The 19686-nt window shown below is 47.5% G+C and overlaps 1 protein-coding gene across 1 annotated transcript in view; it reads left to right on the forward strand.

The window, feature by feature from the left end:
- Positions 1 to 1901: 1901 nt before the first annotated feature.
- Positions 1902 to 19686, forward strand: part of ITGB3 (integrin subunit beta 3) — a 49378-nt gene continuing 31593 nt past the window's right edge. Inside the window, exons 1-2 of the mRNA XM_061174717.1 lie at positions 1902 to 2031; positions 16889 to 16974. Coding sequence (XP_061030700.1) covers positions 1965 to 2031; positions 16889 to 16974 — 153 coding nt within the window. The 5' untranslated portion in view covers positions 1902 to 1964. The remainder of the gene's footprint in view (positions 2032 to 16888; positions 16975 to 19686) is intronic.

Below are 19686 nucleotides of genomic sequence, written 5' to 3' on the forward strand. Positions count from 1 at the left end.
CATCTGTTGCCAGTGAACCTTAATTACAAGATCTGCTAAAGAAAGTTCTTCAGGCTGAAGGGGTTGGAAATCTGGATGGCATGTTTGCTGGGCCAGTGCCCACCCCAAGTGGTTGGCACCAGCAGAGCTAGGCTGAGGAGACACCTAGGTGAATGGGAGACTGGTTATATATATATGGGAATTAAACACATAAGTAAATATCGAGGCAGAGATGTAACCAGGCTGTGTGATCTGGATTTTGCACCAGGGCAATGGCAACACTGTTGAAATGGCTTCTGACCTAGAGGCCTTCCAGCAGCTAGGAGAGGTATATCGTGCTCAGGTCAGGAAGCCCATCTACCCATTGTGGGCTGGCTCCTCCCCTGCCTCCTTGCAAATTGCTAGTGACACTTCTGCTGATGTGTGCTGTTCTTTTGGTGTATCCTAGTGTTTGGGAGGTCTGAGGAGGGAATGCCCATCTCTGCTGAGGGTGGGGCAGAAGGAAGGGGGATATCAGATAAGATTACATGGAAGAAGTGACATCTGAGTTTTTTTGAAAGAGAAGTGGAATTTTCCAGGTGGAAAAAGGAAGTAAGATCAGTCAGACAGAGAGGCATGGAGTGTTCGGGAATGCTAAGTATCTTCTTGGGCTAGGATGGGAAATGAGGCTGGACATCTGAGGCAGGGCCAGTTTTCAGGTATCTTGTGTGTCTCAGGAGAGGGCTTAGGGAAGCCCAGGGGCAGCCTGAAAGCCTTTAGGGGAGCCCAAGAGCTGGAGAGATGTCCAAATCCTGCCTGATGCCTCAGGCCTTATTATTTTTTTTATAAATTTATTTATTCATTTATTTATTTTGGGCTGTGTTGGGTCTTCGTTGCGGTGCACGGGCTTCTCATTGCGGTGGCTTCTCTTGTGGAACACAGGCTCTAGGCGCACGGGCTTCAGTAGTTGTAGCACATGGGCTCAGTAGTTGTGGCGCACGGACTTAGTTGCTCTGCGGCATGTGGGACCAGGGCTCGAACCCGTGTCCCCGGCACTGGCAGGCAGATTCTTAACCGCTGCGCCACCAGGGAAGTCCTCAGGCCTTGTTTTAAATCATCCGTAGAGTTTCCATTGAGGCAGCCTGAACCAGCCCCTGCCACTGGTGGCCTCCTGCTCATAGCCCTAGCATTTTGCCCCTTTGAGCCTCCTGAAGTTTCTAGTTTGGGGAGGACCCAGAGAGCAATAGGTAGGATTCGGCGGAGGCAGGAGGCCTTTGAAGAGAGTAAGATAAAGCTCCAAAGCCTGTGAGTTTGAGTGGAGGTAGTATATTGACTGTGTCTTGAAACGTTTATCAGATACTTACCCTGTGCAAGCAAGTATTTGTAGAGAAAGGCCCTTTCTGGACATCAAGTGCTTACACAGCCTGAGATGTGGTCCTGTCCTCAAGAGGTTTACAGTTTACCTGAAAACCGAACCAACCCAAGATAAAAATTAGTGAATAATAAAGGACTAAACCGGTGCCTGGCACAGAGTAGGCATTCAACAGGTTTGTCAATTAAATGAATGTGTGAATGACCAAAACTCAAGGTACAGGGGGCAAGTGCCCAAGGAATTCAGGGGAAAGAGAAAGCCCTGTGGGTGTCTCCAGGGAGAAGTGCCACAGGCTCCTGGCTTTTCTAAGTATTCCAAGTGCCCAGCGCGCACCCTGGGACCAGGATGTCTGCGGAAGACGCGACCTCGACCCCCGCTCCGGTCCCAGTCTTGCCTTGCGTACCGGCCGGCCGAACTGGCGAGAAACGAGCGGCGGTTTCTCACTTCCCCCCGTGCGGTGGAGGGTCCAGAAAAGTGCCAGAGGGGAGGAAGCGCAAGTCCACGGCCCGCCCCGTTGCGTCCCACCCCCTGCGTCCCCTCCCCTTGGGCCACGGGAAAAGCGGCCGCGGACGCCGCTGCTAGCTGTGGGCCTGGAGGACGCGGCCGAGGCGGAGCGCGGCGACCAGCGGACGAGATGCGAGCGCGGCCGCTGTGGGCCGCTGTGCTGGTGCTGGGGGCGCTGGCGGGCGTCGGCGTCGGAGGTGAGTGAGGCTCCCGCGCGGCGGGGACGCAGCTCTCCTGTGAGTCGAGCCGCGCGTCTTGCCGCAGCCAAGTGTGCAGACTTCGAGCGGGGAAACCGGGCGGGCGGGTCCTGCGCGGCTGCGCTCCGAGTGCGCGGGGCCAGCCTGGGGCTGTCGGGGCCCGGAGCTGGGGATCTTCCGGGCCCCGCTGTGGGAAAGGCGAGAGGCTACCTAGGGGCGGGTCGTCCAGGACACCGAAGCCCTTAGCCAGGTTAGGCGCCCGCTCCGGGCGGTCTCAACGTGCGCGGTGAGGTGGGCGTATCTCTGAGCCCCGAGTTCATGCCCCGGCTGCGCGCATCGCAGGTGGTCCCGGCGCTCCGAAGGCGGACTGGCTCTGGAAGCCAAGGCGAGCTGGGGCTTCCCGGGGCTGTTCCCGCGCATTGGCAGAGGGATGCGGTTGTAGCTTCTCGGATGAGAGTGTGTGCGCCCCCGGGTTTGCCGGTCACTCGACATTCCCCTTTCTCTTTGTGTACACTTTCTCCCAAGTTTCTGTTTGGGTTTTGCTTGGTGGCTCCCCGCGGGAACGATTCGGAGGAGGATGAGGGCTCTGGCTCCTACAGTGTCCCCGGGTGGCAGCGGTGCCTCTGCTTCCGGGACAAACCCAGCATCCGAAAAATCTCCACTGTATGCGAGCTGCTACGCCAGGAGTCCCTGGAGCTGGCTTGGCTCCCTGGCTTTGTCTCTCCTGCTGCTGCACACACTATCAGCTGCCAAGGCAGTTGGCATTCGGCCTCCTTGGTGCTGGGAGGGGCAGAGCAGAGCACAGCCCAAGGGTTGCTGCCCGTGATCTTTCCGGAGCCTGTGTGACCTTCCCAAGGAAAACTGTGGCTCCTGGTCCGCTGTGTTTCCCTGCAGAGGACGCACAAGTGTGCATATACCTACTTTTAGTGAAAAGAGTAGTACTCATTGTAAGGCAATTTAGTTCCTGCAGAAGCTATTTTTTAAAAAGTAAGATTTATTGCTAAGGCCATTTCGAAGATAGCTATTCAGAAATACTTGATGACTTCCTTCAAGACTCGTGCATGTATAAGAGATTGTGCAGGAGAGGGCAACAGCATCATTTAAAAAAAAAAACACTTTATTGAGATATGATTGACGTACAAAACGCTGTATATATTTAATGTATATGACTTGAATTTGGAGATAAGTATACACTCATGAAATCATCACCACAATTTATGACCCATAACTTGATGAAGGAGTTAGAGATAATATATAGGGGGCTGTTTAAGTTATTATTGCTGAAGCTTCCCATGTGACAGATGCTCAAACAGGTCAGCTGATGTCTTTAGCCTGCAGTGAGCAGCCTGATGACCATGGCATGGAATTATAAATCTCCAGCATTCAGCCCTGGGAGAGGTTAGAGCCTTGGTTCAGATGCTGTCTGAATGGAGAAATCCAGAGACAATTCAGCTGTCTCCTACGGAGATGCCTGCTTCTATGAACTTAAAACATTTTTGCTTTTTTTTTTTCACACATCTACAGCTTCCTGAATTTCAGAATGATTTCTGAATCTAATCATTATATTTTCTTACAGTTTTAGAAGTAAGTAGGGTAACACAAGATAGAGCCTAGCATGGTGCTTGGATCAATTAGTGAAAATGAAGAGTGTATTTGTTATTTTGGTGTCTCTCTCTCCACCCCTGAGTATACCTTTTGTCGATCTGGTTTTTTTCAATAATCCGTAGAGGATTCCACTGCACTGACATACCTAAGTTTGCATGAAATATCCTCTTGGGGATCTGTTCACAGATTCATTGTTGTGATTGGGGTGATTCCAGAAGTGGTGATGGGTTGTACTGAGCTAGCCTCAGACTCCCTCTGAGAGGCAGGTAGAGTCATATTTAAGAGCATGGGCTCTAGAGAAGACCTCCAGAGTAATAAGCCCCCAGTAAAAGCAGTTTCAATTGTAGTTAAATCCCCCTCTCAATGTTGGGGGCTGGCTTGCAGGTAACATCAGATCCCTGGGAAGCAGATGCAGGATGAGAGTCGGAGAGCTATATTGGGATACACAGTGTTGAAGGGACAGAGATAGAACTGGGTGGGGGTGGCACAGAGAGGCCACCCCAGAGTGGGAGAGTCTCGTATGGGGAATAGAGAGGTTCTTTGAGCATAGACTTGAGTTTTGGAATTTATGTGCAAAGGTGATCTTTTTAGCTTCACTCAAGATCTCTTGGGTCTTGTGGCTTCCCCAAATACGGTTCTTTTTTTTTTTTAAATAAATTTATTAATTTTATTTATTTATTTTTGGCTGCATCGGGTCTTCGTTGCTGCACGCGGGCTTTCTGTAGTTGCAGCGAGCAGGGGCTACTCTTTGTTGAGGTGCGCGGGCTTCTTACTGCGGTGGCTTCTCTTGTTGCAAAACACGGGCTCTAGGCGCGCGGGCTTCAGTAGTTGCAGCACGCGGGCTTCAGTAGTTGTGGCTCGCGGGCTCTAGAGCGCAGGCTCAGTAGTTGTAGCGCACAGGCTTAGTTGCTTCTCGGCATGTGGGATCTTCCCGGACCAGGGCTCGAACCCGTGTCCTCTGCATTGGCAGGCGGATTCTCAACCACTGCAGCACCAGGGAAGCCCCCAAATATGGTTCTTTATTCTAATCTGAGACCTACTGAGTAACAAGTTTTGTTTGCTATCACCATCTAAATTGATTAGTTCTGAGCTGAGGTGCTGATTTCTCCTCCTGATTTATATCCTGGAAACTCTCCAACTGAAACCCTCTGCAGCAACCCTCGGAGCCTGTAGAGACATAGGAGGAAGCCTTGTTGGTTGGGGAAAGGGACAGCTATGATTTAAAGCCAATCAGATGTGGGTTTAATTCTTGATTTTGCCTCTTACTATCTGTCTTACTTTGGGCAAGTGACTTAGTCTCTTGGGTCCTCAGTTTCCTCATCTGTAAAGTGGAGGAAATAATACTCCTATGATTGTGCCAATTAAATGAGATAAAGGCACAAAAAATGTTTTCAATAAATGGCATTATTCTTCCTGTCCTTGCTATGAATGTCATTATTCTTCCTATCCTTGGTAACTACAATGTATTGGAGGTAAGGCTGCTACTGCTTCGTGCATGAATACAATCCAGGTTCCCAAATGAGACCCATGGGATCCCTTTTCCCATGCCTATGTGACAGGGGACTCCTCCTTATTTCAACCCATTCTGCATTTGTGGCTTGGCATATCTTAGCCGCTCCGTCGCAATAAGAATTCACAGAAGAGTCCAAGAGGAAGAGAGGCCCATACATTTGCTTTATAAGTCCTGTCCCTGGGGAAAGAGGAAAGTAAAATACATTCACAGGTTTTGAGAAGAAGGACGTGTCTATTTTGTTCGACACTCTATGCCCAGTGGCTGACACATAGGTGGCAAAATACGTACCTATGGAAAGCTATGAAAAGGCATCTAGAGGAGATGTGCCTCGCCTTAAGATACCCAATATTTGAATATCTGTATTCATTCAGAGACGATCCTCAAGTGCTCCATCTGGGCATGCTGGAGGATATTAGAATACAGTCAAGACCATGAGTTCTTTGGGCATTTGGACCTCTATACTTTTGCACCATTTAGATCTCTGCTCTGAGGGTGCTGGAAACTCAGGGGATCCTCTGTGAAGTGTCTGCTTTTTCCCCCACCTCCTGGGAGAACATACACAGAAGGGCAGCATTCTTCTTTACTGCCTTCAAAATTGTGAGTGTGAGTGGCCGAGGTCTCCTGGGCACAGCATAACTGGGGCAAGGAGGCAACAGTGAGGAGGGGGAGTCTGGATATGACTTTGGAATTTCCTAGTAGAAATTCCCCCTCTACAACTCCCCACCCCACTCAGGATCTCTGGTTATCATCCCCTCCCAGCCCTAAGACTCCTTCTGCCCTTGTTGGCAGGGATAGCCAGGAAACATGCCCGCAGGAACCACAACTCATGAATCAGCAGACAGATAATTAACTGGGGGAATGACTGAGCGGCTTCAGGGATCAACCATTTGGCTTGACCCAGCCCCCTCTGCTGCCCACAGAGCTGGCCTGCTGCTTCACCCCATCGCCTCTTCTCTCTTCTCCTCACCCCTGGCCCTTTCTGAGTGGGACAATCGTTGTGGCTGATGGAGCTCAGGTCACAAGTGGAAATGCAGGTGGAAGCAGGGAAATGACACTGCCTGTTCTCCCTGTGTGAACTGCTGGTGTTTATTTAAATGGGAGACTCTGCAGCAAAAATTTATAAAATCTGCCTTTCTCTGCATGCACACAGTATCGCCAGGAACACTCTTTTCTTTATAGTTAGTTTATTTAGGTATAATTTATGTACTGTAAAATTCATCCTTTTTAGGTGTACAGTTCTATGAATTTTGACAAATGCTCACAGTCAAGTAACCATCAGCATAATCAAGATACAGAATATTTCCATCACCCTAAAGAGTTGTCTTGAGCTCCTTGTCAACAATTTCCTTTCCCCACCTTTATTTCCTGGCAGATCTGTTTCCTGTCCCTACAATTTTTCCTTTTACAGAATGTCATATCAATGAAATCATACAGTGTGTAGCCTTTCAAGTCTGGCTTTTTTCACTTAGCATAATGTGTTCGAGACTCATTCATGTTGTTGCGTATATCAGGATGCTAAGAGGTTATCCCAGGCTACTCTGTCTTCCTCAGGTTCTGAGACAGTTACCCTGAAAGCAGGGGGCTATATCTGTTAAACCCAGATCCAGCTTTCAATTTCTAAATTTTGAAATTGGATAGATGCATTTGCAACCAGCACTTTTATTATCCTTGGTCCTAAAAGCAAATGTGGTCAAATATGGTATGTCACAATCTTTGGAGCTAGAAGCTAAGTAAACTGGGGCTATTCTACCTTTTAAAATTTGGGGTAGCACCTCTGAAAAAAACAACCCACCATAAGTCTTCCTTTCTGGTTTTCTTTCATGTTCCCACAAAAAGACTTCTCTTCCTCCCTGCCAGCATTTCTTAGTTCAGTTAGTAAAGCTATTCAAACATTCACGGGGAGAATGAGGTGACATATGCTCATTATACGAAAGCCACATATTAGAGAGTAAATGGCTAGTTCCCCTCTAATTCTGTTCCCCCCAATGTTCACTATTAATTAGATGGTGTGTTCTATTCATATTTTTTGTAAAATCTTGCATATGTAATAATGCAAGAATTATTGCATTATGTAATAATTCTCACGGGTATGTGTATTCCTTTACCTAAACTTGCATATGTAATATGTATATGTAATAATTCTCATGTGTATGTCTATTCTTTTACCTAAACTTGTGTTACATTTTTTCAACTTACAAAAGCCACTTTTTTTGTTCATATAGAGAAAAACTCCTCAGGGTGAAAAGAACTGTGGGTCTGGAATTGAGAAACAAATATGCGATTCATGGCTCTACAGGCATTTCTGTCAATTTGCTGGGTAATTTTGAACAAGTCATCTTACCTCTGGGCCTCAGGCTCTTGGGGTCTCAAGGGCTGCAAACGGGTGAATGTGTCAAAGAGAGAGACGTTGGTTTGCTCTTGCCCTTCCCCACCACCAATTGGAGAAGTTTTTCCTTTAGCTGATTAATAATGTGGAAGTCCGTGTAAGGATTTCTTTGGGGGGGAAAAAAGGGAGGTCTGCAGTTAAAAACAAGCTTGAAAAACTTTGCTCTGGAAGAAAGCTCCAGAAGTTTGGCAAAAGGCACATTCAGTAGCCACTTTGAAAGTCCCTGTCGTCAACCCTAAATCTGTTTGCTGATGGGATTCTTGGATAGAGGGAACCCAGGTCTGTGAGAACCACTGATGATTCCAAACCCCTGCTTTAGCCACTGCACGTGATAAACTCCTCCAGGTTCAACCCGGGCTGGAGCCACCTGCAAGGGGCAGGTTTGACCAACTCCTTCGGGAGGTGGAAGAGGAGGGGAGTGTGGTGCCTCCATTCTGGGACTCCTACAAATTGAGAATAGGACCACACTCTCCTGGGAGATTCCTGAAGGCTGTGGGAGTGGGCTGGACCAAGTTTCTTCTGGAGTTCCCCTTGAGCTTTGGGATTCCAAGAGGTTACCGGGTTTTGGTGCTGAAGGTGCTTGCTTGTAGAGAGCCTGGCATGCCCTGGGGAGCCTACATTTAAATGAATGCAAATGTAGAGACTGAGGCAGAAGAGAAGACATTTAAAATTAGCTTTATTTTTTTTTTTTAGCTTATAAAACGAATTCAGCTTTTTGTGGAGAAAAAAAAAAAATCAAGGACATTCCCTGGCCATCCAGTGGTTAGGACTCAGCGATTTCACTGCAGTGGCCAAGGTTCAATCCCTGGTCAGGGAACTAAGATCCCACAAGCTGCATGGCACGGCTGGAAAAAAAAAAAAATGTCAAGCAGTACAGAAATAGAATAATGTAGAAAGTACAAGTCCCTTGTAGTCGTACTTAAAGATAACCACTGTTGACAGTTACTCCAGAATTTTTTTCCTATGTATATGTCACCGTATATAATGATTTATCATTATTGTTGTTTCTCAAGCAGAATCATCCACAATAGGATCATTGTCACTTAATAATATACCGTGGGCATCTTTTTATATCAGTGCATGGCCTTCCATTACTATTTATGCCAAGAGCTGTAATTCTAGCCAGAAGGCGTATTGCTATATGGATATACCTGAATTTTCTTAACCAATTCCCTGTTGGTAGACATTGGGATCACCCCCAATTATCTGCTACTATAGATAAAGCGGCAGGGGACATCCTTGTTCATTATTATGCACCTTTGTTCAAGTGTTTCTGCAGGCTGAATTTCTGAAACAAAAGCTGCTGGGTCAAAGGACACGAATATTTTAAATTTAAATTTTAATAGGTTTTCCAAATTGTCCTCCAAAATGGTGGGACCAATTTGCCTTCCTACCAAGACAGGCTGGAAGCAAGGGCTGGTGACAGCACCACCGCCTGCTGTTTATACCGACAAGATATGAGCTGCAGGAGAAAAGTAGCAGAATTGGACAGTTGAATGCCAAGGAGGTCACCAAGAGGGTGCTGCTGGGCTGGGCCTCAAACAGAGCTTGGTGTGGGCTTGCCTCTTTTCTATACTGAATGAGTCAGGTGGGAGGTGGGGCCTGTGCTGATAAAATTTTCCAGAACTTGAGATGCAACATTTGAATCAAATATTAGTTAGGCCATTAGGAAGAAATGGACATGTGTGCAATATTTGAGGGATCTTGGGCCCTGGGATGTTAGGCTTCCTAGAGTATTAGTCAGCTTGTTGATGCTTTCTGCTTGGAATATATGCTTCCAGGGCTGGCGGCAGCTTGAAAATCATCTAATCTAATACCGTTTGTTTTACAGAGAAGCAAAAAGGGAGGTCCTGAGAGGTGAAGTGACTTGCCCAAGATAACACAACTAGTTTAGTGGCTTTGGTGGGGTCTAGCCCTGGGGGCTCCTGTCTCCTGGCCAGTGATTCTTCACTGTATCCTGTAGAGACCAAGGACCCTCTCTCATCTGACCCTGAGGCGGGTAGGGGTGTGGGGGGGATGGGCATTCCTAGTACAGGAAGTGATTTGCATGAAGGTAAGGAGGAAGGAAACCGGCATTTACTGAGCATCCGCTATGCCACCCGTGGTTCTTTCATCTATGTTATCTCATTTAATCCTAACAACTGCTGAGGTAAGTATTCCGCCCATATTTGGGAGCATGGGGGAAAGGAAGGTCTCCAGTGCTTGGCTGATGTGGCTGGGTTACACCTGTTAAATAGGAGGGAACAATTATAAGTTCTCGAATAGGGATGTGACAGAGACTCAAAGAGTCACTGGACCTTAGAGAGAGCACCAGAGAGATGAAGGGACGTGCCTGAGGTTACACAGCCAGTGGAGCGGTGAAAGTGGTTTTAGACCTGAGGTCTCCTGTCTGCTGTCCCACCACCATGCTTCCCCCACCACATCCACCGTTACACAATAATAGTGTTCATCGTTTTACTCCCCCTGCCCTCAGGGTGTTTTCCAGGGGCTGGGTGTTAATTTTAGATAATAACTACACAGAAGACAGGACTCTGTCCTTTTTTATGCAGTGTTCAGCATAAAACATGGCGACTTAATTATCCCAGTTGGAGATGATAACAAGACATGATCTGGCTTCACTTACAAGGGCAGGGCCTACTGGCTGAAGAAAGGTCGGTGAAAGGGCATGGCCCGTGGTCAGTACATTTGAACTTTGTCCAAGGGGACCCACTTGCTCAGAGCGAAATCCTTCCTGTCTTTCGGTCACGTCCCTCATGCCAGTGGGTCAGCAAGTCCTCAGAGAACATCTAGGGTCTAACCATGCCACGGATACCACTACCATCCAAATCCAACCCTCTGCCCTGTGCTGCCTGGATGGTTGTAACGCTTCCTAACTGGTCTCTTTCTGGTCTTGTTCCCCTACTGTCTGCCCTCCTTTCACGGCCAGGATGATCTTCTTCTGCTCACCTCTGCTTACAGCCCACCAGCGGCTTCCCACCACATGGAGAATGACACCCACACTCCCTACCATGGCTACTGCTTCCCAGTATTATGGTCTCTGACTGCGTTTCCAACCGCCTCTCTATCTCCCTCCTCTTCCCTCTCTCTTCCTGCTGTTTCTTTAAGAGGCTGAGGACCATCTAGCTGTTGTGGGTTCTTTCCAGAATACTCATCCCCCAGATCTTCCCGTGACTCACTCCTTCATATCATTTTGAAATGTCACTCAGAGAGGCCTTTCTTTAAAAGAGACACCCTCCCCTTACCGATGCTTTGTCCTGCTTTATTTTCTTAATGCCTTTGCCATTTTTTGAAATGGTACTTGTTCGTTGTGTATGTTTTGGCTTTCTGTTGAGCGTGTTTGATTTTCACTAAACTCTCAGCTCCACAAGAGTAAGGGGGTTGTTTAGTTCATCAGTGTGTCTCCAGTGCTCAGCAGAGTGCCAGACACACGTAGGTACTCAGTGAATATTTGTTGAGTAAGTGAGTGGAAGAATGAATGCCAACACCATTGATATATGTTAGTAGAAAAGTATAAAAGAAAAGTAAACACGTTTCTGTTATCCATAGGTGGATTAACCATTACAAAATGGTTAGGCTGGCTTTTTTCAATCATGCAGAGTATTTCAGAGCAATGTTCCTCAAAACCATGTCATATATGCTATGGAAATGCAAATCCATTTTGTATTATTAGCTTCTCAGGGCTGCTGTAACTGGGTGGCTTAAAACAACAGAATTTTATTCTCTCTGGAAGCTAGAAATCTGAAATCAGGGTGTCAACAGGGCCATGCTCCCTCTGAGACGCTGGACGGACTCCTTCCTCATATCTTCCTAGCTTCTGGTGGTAGCTGGCAACTCTTGGCGTTCCTTGTGTTCCAGCTGCATCACTCCAATCTCTGCCTCTGTCTTTATACGGCAGCGTTCTCGCTGTCTGTCTTCACGTGGTGTTTTCCTCTTATGAGGACATCAATCATATTGGATTAGCACCCACCCTAATGACCCCATCTTGATTACATCTGCAAAGACCCTATTTCCAAATAAGGTCATAGTTGTAGGTACTGGGGGTTAGGACTTCAGCATATCTTTCTGGGGCACACAGTTCAACCCGTAACACATTTTAATATTGGTCAAGGCAAATTGTACACAAACGGCTTCCGATGTTAAGTACCATATTTAATTGGCTCTGATGCACTTTTTTTTAAAAACATTTGAAAATCCCTGAAATCAGCATGCCTCCTGTACGGTAGCTTGGACTCCCTACTGCTTTGGGCGATGGTTACTGAAGCTTTCTGCTCAGAGCACAGAGGTATGTGTTACCTTGAATCCCACCTTCCTGTCTTCTTCCCCTTCCTTGGATTACTGAGCTGCTGCTGCATGTAAATGAAAGAACAAAAATAAAATAAACTTTCTTAACAACTTGTTCTAGAGAAACCACTTGTTGCATCCATAGCACAGTTAGCCTATGTTTTTTTCTTGGATGACTCACCCAGCCAGGTGACTGCAATGGAAGATCAGGCACTGCCTGAGTCACCCAGTGTCCCCATGGACCTATTTGAGAAGTCACTAGTCAAAGGTCAGTGGCGGGGCTGGAGACCCAGGCCAGAACTCCTCCCTGCAGATAGTAAGAGAGATGTCCATGGTGTTTGCGGTATGGATAGTCCTCCCTTCCCACTGAACACCTTTCCCTCTGACTGAGCCCTCTCCTGGAGTCCCCTGGCCTCACTAGGGTGGCCCGTTCCTGTGTTCTGGCATCCTGTCTAATTGGACAGCATATCCTCAAAATAGCTCTCATTGACGCATTATGACTTCCACTGGTTCCAACTCCCTTCCTTGTTCTCTTTTTTTTCTCCATTTTCCCCACCCTTTGTCTCTCTTCTGGTTCTGTGAATTGGGCTGATGTGTCAAACCACAGCCTTCTACTTCTACTTTCCAGGCAAAGTTCTTTTCTGGTCTTGTCTATGTTTTCTAATTGGCCTTCTCTTCTTGGCCATCCCTCCTAGATTATATTTTTGATCCCCTGCCTTCAACTGCTTGGGCCTCAGGATAAAAACAGCAACAATAAAAACAATAGCAACCATAGCAGCAGCAGCCTTTATTGAGAATTTTCTGTCTTGCCAGCTGTTGTGCTCAGAGTGTGACAGGGATTGGTTGCTTTATAACTACACTGGGAGGACCAGGGCCAGTCCTCCTGTCGCCTCGCTCTGGCTAAGCTGTCCAAGAAAATGGGTGGTAGGGGTTGTTAATTTGTTTCAGTGGAAAAGTTCTGATGAAGATCCTTGATTCTCCTGCAGAGCCGAGTCTGGGCCTCCGAGGCTGAGCAGGAACATAGGCCTTATGAATGACTGGAAACAGAGGCCCAAACTCCTTCCACATGTTTGGGGGGAGGGGTGGCCTCGGAGCAATGGCTCATTGAATCAGCATGGCCCAGGAGCAGAGGTTTCTGATGAGTCAGTCGCTTTCAGCCACTGCGTTTCGGGGAACCTGCCCTTGGTCGCAGGTCTTGGTGGGGGGCATCCCAGGAAGCGGGTGGGTGGGGGGAATCATTGGTTCTCATGAAATCAACCTGTGATTCATTAAAAAGGAGAGGTAAGGGGAGCTGGGTAACCGTGACTCTCCAGCCATGACTTCCTAAAGAACAAGTCCCAGCAGCTCATATCATCTTCTGGGGTCAGGGACTGCCCGTTCACTGCGGGGGGGCCTGCTGTTGTTTATTTCACATCTGGTAAGGCTTGCTTTTGTGGCTATGAGTCAAGGACTCATGGGGAAATGCTAATTTGAGAATGAATGGATGGCTAAATGGATAGACTGGGAAAAGTTTTCAGAAAATAATTAGACAGCGCCCACACCTCCCACGGCCCTCTTCTCTCTTCTGACTCTTCCCGCGATCTCGTGCTTCTCCTCTCCCTACCGAAAATCCATGTCACTTATGTCCAGAATTACTCCCCTGGATGTAGATTCTCATGGAAACTTCAAGAAGGGATGCCTAAAATAGTGCAGGCTATGCTTCTCTCAGAACTCTTCCAATAAGGCAGTAAAGAGGGGATGAGTTCCCATCTGGCTGAGAAAAGAGCAGTTGTGAGCTAACAGATGGCCAGGCAGCCCATGTAGGGAGAGGCCTTCTGGATGCATTGCTGGTTCTGAACATTCAGGCATTCTGAATCTGGCAGCTCTGGGAAGATTGGCTACTTTTCTTCCATTAAAGACAGTACATGGCTGAGGGCCACCCCAACTCAGAGGTGGCCTTGGTGCCTTAGGGCCAGGTCTGGAACCACTGCCATAATTTCCACCTCGCAGTCCTTGTATCACGCGCTTAGGTTGGAGTCAGTCAGAGGCTGGAGCCCCAGAGGTTACTCAGGGACTTACAGTAGTATATCACTTGCAGAATTTTAGGGTTGGGAAAGGCCTTTTTAAAAATAAATTTATTTATTTATTTTTGGCTGCATTGGGTCTTTGTTGCTGCGCCCGGGCTTTCTCTAATTGCGGCGAGCAGGGGCTATTCTTCGTGGCGGTGCGCGGGCTTCTCAATGCGGTGGATTCTCTTGTTGCAGAGCACGGGCTCTAGGCACGCGGGCTTCAGTAGTTGTGGCACATGGGCTTAGTCGCTCCGCGGCATGTGGGGTATTCCCGGACCAGGGATCGAACCCATGTCCCTTTCATTGGCAGGCGGATTCTTAACCACTGCACCACCAGGGAAGTCCTGGGAAAGGCCTTTGAAGTTAGACAGACTCAGGGCTCTGAAGAAATGTGGGGCTTCCAGAAGGCGCTTCAAGGATTCCACATATAATCTAGTGTTTTGTGGAGAACAATGAAAATTTAAATTGCCCAAGGAACAGTTTCAACACATTTGCGTGTTTTATATTGGAATTCTATGCATAATTTGGAGAAATGAGCTCAGTTGCTTAAAAAACAAAACAAAATTGATCTAGTCCAATACCTCTCAATTTGCTCTAATATATATTTATTGAGCATCTCCTTTGAGCAAGGACTGAGGCTGGGCTGGGCAGGACAGGCCTCAAGAGGCTTAAAATCTATTGAGTGGCAGTGCTGTTAAGGCAGATACATAAATAATTATAAGTTGGGAATATTGGAGTGAAGAAACGGAGGCTGAGAGGAATTAAATGAATCATCCAAGGCTATATTATTAGTGGGTGACTCAGGACCACAGTCTACTGACTGTGTGTGTACCTTTTCTGTTAGGTCACTCTGCCCTGAGATGGATACTGTTAAAGTGCAATTTTCAAAGAGTTAAAAGTATGATTCTCATACAACTATAAAATGAACATGTGTCAAAGATTTCATCCAACTTAATCAGGGAACCAGTAAGATGTTGACTAGTTCAAAAGAGAATTCAAGTAAGGGAGTTATAGTCGGTCAGTCAAAGGAATGCTGAAATCAGTTACCTAACAGATTCAAAATTGGTTAATGTTCTACAAGGCAATAAACCTTAACCTTTGGGGGTTACCTTTTCTACCGGACAGAAATCATTTACGTTGCTGTTGGATAAGAATCATATACGTTGTTCTCCATTGTTGTTGGTTTTCTACAGGTCAACCTCTATTCTTACAGAATCATAAGATAGAAGTCAAACAAAGGTACACATCCCTGGAAAATCAGATAATCCCTAAGCATGGTGGGTCTACTAGTCAACCCTTTGCATTACCTTGAAAGGACACCCAGTACTCCCTTTGCCTATTTCCACATTTTAGATAATTTTTCTTAACAATATTTTGTGTATGTGTATACACATGCATTTGCTGGGTGGTTGTTTTTTTGTTTTTTGTTTTTTCCCCAGATGTTGAAAGGGAGTTCAGCCAAGCTGTTATAAAAGGGACTGAGACAGCTCCGTAAGAAGTTTCAGGGACACTGGGAAAACATCCCAGTGATGAGGTTGATTTCCCCCAAATATATTTGCTGGTCTTACGAACTGGGGGCAAGGGACCACTTTAGAAAATTGGATAAAGTAATTGTCAGGATAATTGGGCCATAGTAGGAATGGGTCTCCCTCATTCTGCTCTTTGCACAGTCGTCCCTCGGGATCTGTGGGAGATTGATTCCAGGCTTCCCTGACCACCAAAATCCAAGGATGCTCAAGTCCCTTATAGAAATAGTTTAGTGTTTGCATATAACCTTTGCACATCCTCTTGTATTCTATAAATCATCTCTAGATTACTTACAATACAATGTGAATGCTATGTAAATAGTTGTAAATCCAATGTAAATGCTATGTAAATAGTTGCTGGCACGTGGCAAATTCAACTTTTGCTTTTTGGAACTTTCTGGAATTTTTTTTCCTGAATATTTCCAACCCGTGGTTGTTTGAATCTGCGGATGCAGAACCCACGGATATGGAGGGCTGACTGTACTGCAAAAGGCCTTCCTGGGGCACTGGAGGTTTACCTGACTGAGGCCAGGAAGGCTAAGCTGGGGGAAGGAGGGAGGATGGGGGCTTCTGTCCAGGCAAATGTCTGGGCTTTGCTTCCTGGTTGGGCTTCTCAGGGCTCTTTTCATGCCTCTGGTTGTCTCTGCTCCTCCCTGCAGCTTTTTCTCTGTCCTTTGACAGTATGAAGACTGTTCACACTTGAGTGGCATTTTGTAGTGTACCCAGTTCTTCTCCTTTATCTCACTGACTTCTTTGCACAAATCCTGTGAGACAGATATTATCACTTCATGGAGATTAACTAACTTGACCAAGGTCATGACACCTAGTAAGAAGCACATTCAGAATTCAAATACAGGTCTTCCAGCTCCAAAATTCCATGTTCTTCCAGCTTATATCAGTCAACTTTTTCTAATATTTCTGCGGTTTTCCCTAAAGCATTCTATATACTTGGATCCCAAGATATATGTATTGGGAAGCCTGAGAAGATTTCAGAAGATTTGCTTTCCCCTGGCAGGCCAGTAGGACACTGCCATGGCGGTCACCCCCCACCCCCATATTTAGACTGTGTGTTAATGTTAGTGCATCCGGGCTCTGAATTCCCTGTGTAGTGGCTGTGACTAAGTCACTAGAATAATTGGAGAGAGGGTACGTTGCCATGGCTCTGGGCCTGAGATTTTCATTTGTACAATGTAGGTGTCAAATCAGTTGTTAATTAAAGCCTTTCCATCATTTATGATCTGACACTTGCTCCATCACTTGCCGTCACAGTGACCTCATCAATTGAGGGCTGTGATGAGTTTTTCCCGACCTTCCTCATTCTCCTTCTCCCTTACCAAACAGCCTGTGTTTGTAAATGTCTATGAGATGGTTAAGGTGTATTTGTGTGCATCTGAGAGCTGTAAACCTGGGCATTTGGGAAAGCTGGGAAAGGATGGGGGCAGACCAGGTACTTCGTCATGTCAAATGAGATACTAATGCCTCTGTCTCTCTGTTGCAGGGCCCAACATCTGTGCCACACGAGGCGTGAGCTCCTGCCAGCAATGTCTGGCTGTGAGTCCCATGTGTGCCTGGTGCTCAGACGAGGTAAGGAGCAGATATCTGACTTTATTTCTTCCCTAGACTTAGCTGCTTTTGTGTAGAGACAGACCCATGGGGATATCTCCTTCCTCCTAAGTATACAAGCCCCTTGTCCCTTCTGAGCAAAACTAGGGAGAAGCCTTCCCATTGATGGGTGTCAAAGGGAGCTGTCATGGGCTGTTGCTGGGAATGCCATCCAGAGTGTATCGCGTGGCCCCGGCCTTAGGCATAGTGGTTAGGCCTGCTGGCCTCTCTGTAGCCATTGCCATCCTTTACCACACTTTGCTTGATTTTTGTTGGGGTGCAACACCCCGAGAAGCAGGGCCTCGGGTCTCAAAAAGGGAGGCACGAGAGGGTTATAGGTACAGAGGGGATGCTGGCTTATGAACATTCCAGAATTTTTAAAAGGCAAGTAAGAGAGGGATCTTGCACTTGTATGGGGGGCTGTTTAGACAGAGGATCTTTTCTCTTCCCTTTTCCTGTCTGATGACTGGACCCCCATGGCTTTACGTTTTCCTCTTTCTTTCTCCTCTTCCTCTCCTTCCTTCCTTCTCTTGGGAAGGTGTCAATGAAAGAAAGAGCTGGGCCAATTTGATGAGGCTGGGAGGGTGACAGGAAAGGGTTAGCTGTGTCTAGGCAGAGGATTTGTTGTGTCTGGGGCCCTAGGGAATGAGTGTGTCTGAGGGAATGGCTGTGTTTGTGGCTGGGATGGGAATTTGGAGCTGGCAAGAGCTGGGGGGTGAGTGTGGCTGGAGAAGGTCCAGTGATTATGGAGTCTGGGGGCTGAGCCATGGGCCTGGTCCCCGGCAGGTGGTTACCTGAACTCCTGGCCTGGCTGCATGTCAGCCACCTGAGGTGCCCTCTCTGTCCCTGCCCTCTGCAGCTCTGTGACTGCTCTAACTCATTCTCTCTGCTTCTCTTCCCAACCTGCTGAGTTTCCTAAAAAGGCAACCTCCCTGGAAGGCTGGTGGGGGGTGGGAGGTGGGGGAGTGGGAGCCGAGAGGCTGTGTTTATCCCTCAACGAGAGGACAGCCAGAATGACAGAGGCCAGCCCAGCACACTGCTTTGCCCTCTAAGCAGTTCAGCACGAGAACTGCTTCCAGAGGCAGCTGCCCAACATCTGGGCCACATTGACTTCATTTAGCAAACGAAATATTCCCTGGGGCTGGGAGTTGGGGGTGGGGCTGGGTTGAGTGAGCCCTTCCCCTCCACCCCCGCAGGTTCTCCACCCCTCTGGGCTGAACTGGCTGCTCAAGTGTGATGTGGCCTCCTCCCTTCTCATTTGCCGTATGCTCCTTCCCTTGGTCACCATCATGATATTATTAAGCTTCTTTTACGAGGAAGTTGGAATTCTGCAGCTGAATCCTCGAAGAAGGGAGAGCTGGATGGGGAGGGCGCCTCATTGGATTGGATGGCCTGTAGCTGGTTGGAGCGGAGGGGTAGCCAGGGCAGAAGCCCTAGTATCACTCAAAAGATGCTCCCCCCTCTTCAACCCAAAGCAAGACAAAATGGAGAAACTGTGGTTCAGAGGAGTCTGGGATTCTTGGAATGTCTGTCACCTGTCTTGATCTGCATAGGAACAAGCCAGGTAACTGGCCTGCTGAGGCCATGCTGAGGCCTGACCAGACAAAGCCCTTAGGTCATGTGACCAGAATTTGGAGATATATGTAGAATATTTATTGATGGCCATGGTGAATTTTTTCCCATGGGGCATATCAAGGTGGGAGAAGGGAAGAAGGAGGGTGGGAAAGGTACCAGGTAGGATCAAAATATAATGTAAGACTAGCCTAGGGATGGGGGATGGAGTCAGGGAGAAGATGGGTGTATCCAGGACCAAAGAAAACTAATGAGAGGAGATAGATGGTCCAATAAGATATTTTCTAGGAGGATGGAATTTAAAAAGGAAAGTGGTTTTTTTGTTTGTTTTTGGTTTTTTTGAGTGATAAAGTCAGATTTATTGCTCTGGATTGAATCAGTGGACAGGACCTAGGGAGGGGGAGGGGGACACAGGAAGTTAGTGAAGCATCCTCCTGGCCTTTGCTGAGTTCTCAGCACCCTGGGGAAGCGGGAGGGCCAAGGGCTTAGTGAATGACTACGATTATCTCTCTAAGAGGGGAGGAGGGGTAGCAGAGGAGACCAGTGTGGGTTATCATTTGTCAACCAGGGAGAAATGGGGGGTGGGAATCCCGGACTGAAACTTGAACAGGACTGCTGTTTTTTTCCTGAGGGCTTCCCCTGCACTGACCAAGTTTAACTGCTGAAAGTGTCTTGGCTGTTGATCTTAAAAACCAAAAGTGAACCATCTGGGCCATTTTGCATATGATTTGTTGAATAATCAACCATGGAGTGCCCTCTGCTCCTGCCTCTCCTACCTTGGCTGTTACAGGCAGAGTTGGCAGTGCCTGGAAAAACAACTGGTTGGGCTCAGCTTTCCCTGGTCCTGGAGGACAGCAGCTCTGGGTGTGGATAGCAAGCCCTTGGCTGGGTAATAGGAAAACATAGCCAACGCGGATGAGCGCAGAGTTTTGGGCTCATCTGCATAGGGTGTGTTCTTGGGGGACTGGATACTGATACGGGTTGGGGTGGTGTGCTGTCTCTGGACTGTGAATCTAGCAGAGAGGCTGGCTTCACAGAGAGGTTCAACTTGTGGTCTTGGCCTTGGTGGCATCATGTTGGGATCTAGAACCTTCCAAATTTGCCTGCTGGTAAGAATCACCT

This window comes from Eubalaena glacialis, chromosome 19 (genome assembly GCF_028564815.1).
Source record: "Eubalaena glacialis isolate mEubGla1 chromosome 19, mEubGla1.1.hap2.+ XY, whole genome shotgun sequence".
Lineage (NCBI taxonomy): Eukaryota > Metazoa > Chordata > Mammalia > Artiodactyla > Balaenidae > Eubalaena > Eubalaena glacialis.